Raw genomic sequence first — 3,844 nt, forward strand, 5'->3', positions numbered from 1 at the left:
ATGAGGATGATGAGGATGATGATGGTGATGATGATGGTGATGATGATGATGATGATGATGATGATGATGATGATGATGATGATGATGGTGATGGTGATGGTGATGATGATGATGATGATGATGATGATGATAACCTAATTAACCCTTTGTGTTCCACCTGTCCAAAGAGCACTCAGTTAATTAAATTCCCCCAATCAAAGTGTTCTGATTATATGATATATTAACCTTCTATATAGATTAGCTTTCCTCAACAAAATGGTTGTCATAATAAATAATAATACAATTCACAAAAGAAGTAAGGACGATCATGAGGATGATAATGAAGAAGATAATATTGATGGAAATGATAATGATATGGCTTAACCCTTTGTGTTCTCACCTCTCCTCAGAGCGCTGATGCCGCCTACAGGTCTTACTACCCTAGCAGCTTCAGCAACAAGGCTGGTGGCGCCCAGTTCCAGCCTCAGTACCTGCAGGCTCAAGTGGTGAGTTCACCAAGGGAGATGGGAGGGGGCGGGGCTTAGGAAATGGGAGGGTGGGGCTTCGGAGATGAGAAGGTGGGGCTTAGGATGAGAGGCGGGACTTGAATGAGATGCATGATGATGATGATGATGATGATGATGATGATGATGATGATGATGATGATGATGATGATGAAGATGATGATGATGATGATGATGATTGTAGAAATAGACCAAGGAGTAGTTTTCGGACATGAAAAAATAATTGATTGCTTAAAATGACTCGGAGTTTTGTCCTGAATGCTTCTTTGGGAGCAACTGAAAAAAATGAGGAAAGTGCTGTATGTATTACTGGATAGAAAGGGTGGGGGGGGGGGTAGGAGACTCACAAAGAGGTAATGGTGACCGTGAGGATGATCATGAAGAAGACAGTGATGGAAATAAGGAATGATATTGCAGAGAGAAAAATAATGAAATACTAAATCCAGAAACAGAGTTTGTAAACAGAAAAAGAAGTACTGACTTTAATTTTGCACCTATACTATAATATATGCAAGTTGTGTCTGTCCAGAAACACGACAGTAACATTAACTCTTTCGGGGCGAATCTCATTTGTCGCAATATACTTGGAAATAACTGTTAATAGGGTTACTCTACAGAAGATGTGTTCTGAGAGAGTTAACATTTGTCATCGTTTTTCTCCAGGGCCCCATGGGACCTCGCGGTTCTTCTGGACCTCCTGGATCCCCAGGACCCCAGGGAAGCATGGGACCCAGAGGCGAGCCCGGTGACCCTGGACCCCCAGTAAGTGACCTCACGAGTGCATGTTTTTAGTTTATTTTTAGTAGAGGTTTTACGGCGCTCGCAACTGCATAAGGTCATATGAGCGCCAAGGGATGGATGTCAACAGAGAAGTCTTTACAGGGAATCAGGCTTACTCTGCTCATCTCTCTAGCTTTAACAGCACAAAGTTTGTTTTGACTTTCAAGGCGCCCCGGAAATAGCGAGTCACAAGAGTGTGACAAACATACAAAAGAAGAAGGACTCACACAATGTCACCAACCATCTTTTCAGGGGAAATAATTGTGATCACAGCTGTTCCTCTTTTCCAGACTAGCATTGTTTGAGTTATAGCCCTTCCTCGCGGCCTCGTATTCTCTTACTCCAAGGAGAATGATAGCCATATAAAGAGAAAATGATGCACTCATGCTCTTACTCTTTTGTGTATTTTCATTCACTCTCTCATTTATTCTTTCTTTATTACACACACATCTACTCACACACCCAAGAAATTAATCAATCAATCAAAAGATCAATCTGCTGATCAACCAATTAAATAACTTATCTTTAATCAATAAACTCGTCTATCAATCAGAGAGACCATTTCAATGTTAGGAAGCAGTATTTCAACACACTGTTGTTCTCCCTGTCTCCTTTTCTCTCTCTTTCCCCCTCTTCCTCTCTTTTTATACAGCTACGCGTCTCGTTGCATTTCTCTCTCTCTCTCTCTCTCTTTCTCTCTCTCTCTCTCTCTCTCTCTCTCTCTCTCTTTCTCTCTCTCTCTCTCTCTCTCTCTCTCTCTTTCTCTTTCTCTTTCTCTCTCTCTGTGTGTGTGTGTGTGTGTGTGTGTGTGTGTGTGTGTGTGTGTGTGTGTGTGTACTCTACTCTTTCCCTTCCTAATACGTTCTCTCTTTCTATCTATCCCCCATTCCCTCTCAATGACATATGTACCCATCCTCAGGGATCCGGCGGACCCCGTGGACCCCCAGGACCCCCTGGACTCCCAGGACCCGAGGTGAGTCATGTGATACAGGAAGCCATTTTAACATTTGATGATATAGATCTAACACATTGGTGTAAGACTCGCCTTTCCTCACAAGAAAAATTGTAACTGCAAAGCAGTGTTTGCATTTTTTACTTTTAACTATGTCGCTTATTTACCTACATAAATCGATATTCTTAGCGTAATCTTTTGGAATTTGAATCATAAGATCATCTCTATCTCACTAAATTCATCCCCAAAACTTCTAAAAGGAAAACAGTCAATACCCTTTTTCTTTAATTCACTGTTAAATGTTGAACCAGAATTTTCATTCGCCTCCCTTGTATCACTTCAGTGACCAACCAAAAATCACATTAATATCGCTCTGTGAACTCTCACCTTTAACCTTTGCCCCTTTGCCTCCAGGGTGACAGCGGCAGAGATGGACAGCCAGGACCCGCCGGTACCCCAGGACCTCGTGTAAGTTTTTCTCAGTTTCCTCCTAGGAAGAGTACTACAGGACTTGTCACAAAAATAGGTCATATAAGTGCCGAAGATTAGAACGTAACAGATCAGACCCCCCAAAAAATAAAGGAGGAGAAATAAGGACGACATGATATTATTTGTTTTTGTAGGGGGGTTTTTGGGGGGTGGGTAAGGTTTTACGGCTCTCGCAACTGCATAAGGTCATATGAGCGCGCGGGGCACACCAAACATTTTCAGTTGGCCGAATTTTTTAAAATTTTGCCTGGGTGGCGGCTGAAGCCTACATTTATCGATTTTAGACCACCAAGGGATCTTTAAGGTGCGCAACTTGCACACGGAATCTCCAAGTTTTTCGCTCTTGTCCATTTTTATTGAAAGATGATTGTTGTGGGCGTTTTAAATACTTCTTGAACAATCACAAGCTGATGTTAGGGGAAAATGATAGAGGGGGGACATCAAAATTCGTATGAATATTAGAAAGGGAGAGAGAGCAAGAGAGAGAAGGGAAGAAGGAGAGAGAAAGATAGATCTACAGGTAGAGGAAGAGAGAGAGAGAGAGAGAGAGAGAGAGAGAGAGAGAGAGAGAGAGAGAGAGAGAGAGAGAGAGAGCATATTATTATGCCATGTTGTAACATACTGAAAGCCTCAGGACATGAAGGAAGGGGGGGGCCAACCTAACGTTTTGCTCACTCGCGCACCCAAAAATCACGTGTTTGCAATATGGCGTTTGTTTATATGACAAGCAAACACAATATCCGGCTGCCTCCCCTAAATGTGTGAGTTTGGTCGTGTTAAGGGGGAAAAGCCTGAAGGAAAACGAAAGGCTTGAGTACATTTTTGAACTCGAATTGATAGTAATGTGCAAACGAAAGATTGAGGTATATTCTAGAAAGTGAAATGGTGGTTATTGGCTATCTGTATTGTGTTGACAATTCTACCATCCACACAATGAACTCGCATTGCAATGATTAGAATTCTAATGTCTTCCTTCACGCTGCAATATTTCCGTTCACGACGAAAGTTATGGGAACAATGATCAAGATGATTAGAAACGTGAATAAGAATACAGCGGATAACACTGGTTTTGTTTTTTGTTTTTTTATTTGTAGGAGTTTTTCTTTTGGATATATGTGGG

General features: G+C 41.8%; 1 protein-coding gene across 1 annotated transcript in view; it reads left to right on the forward strand.

Annotated features, from left to right (window-relative positions):
* Positions 1 to 3,844, forward strand: part of LOC101847565 (collagen alpha-1(I) chain) — a gene marked incomplete in the record, with an annotated part of 42,824 nt that overhangs the window by 8,894 nt on the left and 30,086 nt on the right. The window contains 4 exon segments of the mRNA XM_013080066.2: positions 392 to 485; positions 1,167 to 1,265; positions 2,203 to 2,256; positions 2,650 to 2,703. Coding sequence (XP_012935520.1) covers positions 392 to 485; positions 1,167 to 1,265; positions 2,203 to 2,256; positions 2,650 to 2,703 — 301 coding nt within the window.

This window comes from Aplysia californica, unplaced genomic scaffold (assembly GCF_000002075.1).
Source record: "Aplysia californica isolate F4 #8 unplaced genomic scaffold, AplCal3.0 scaffold00073, whole genome shotgun sequence".
Classification (NCBI taxonomy): Eukaryota; Metazoa; Mollusca; class Gastropoda; order Aplysiida; family Aplysiidae; genus Aplysia; species Aplysia californica.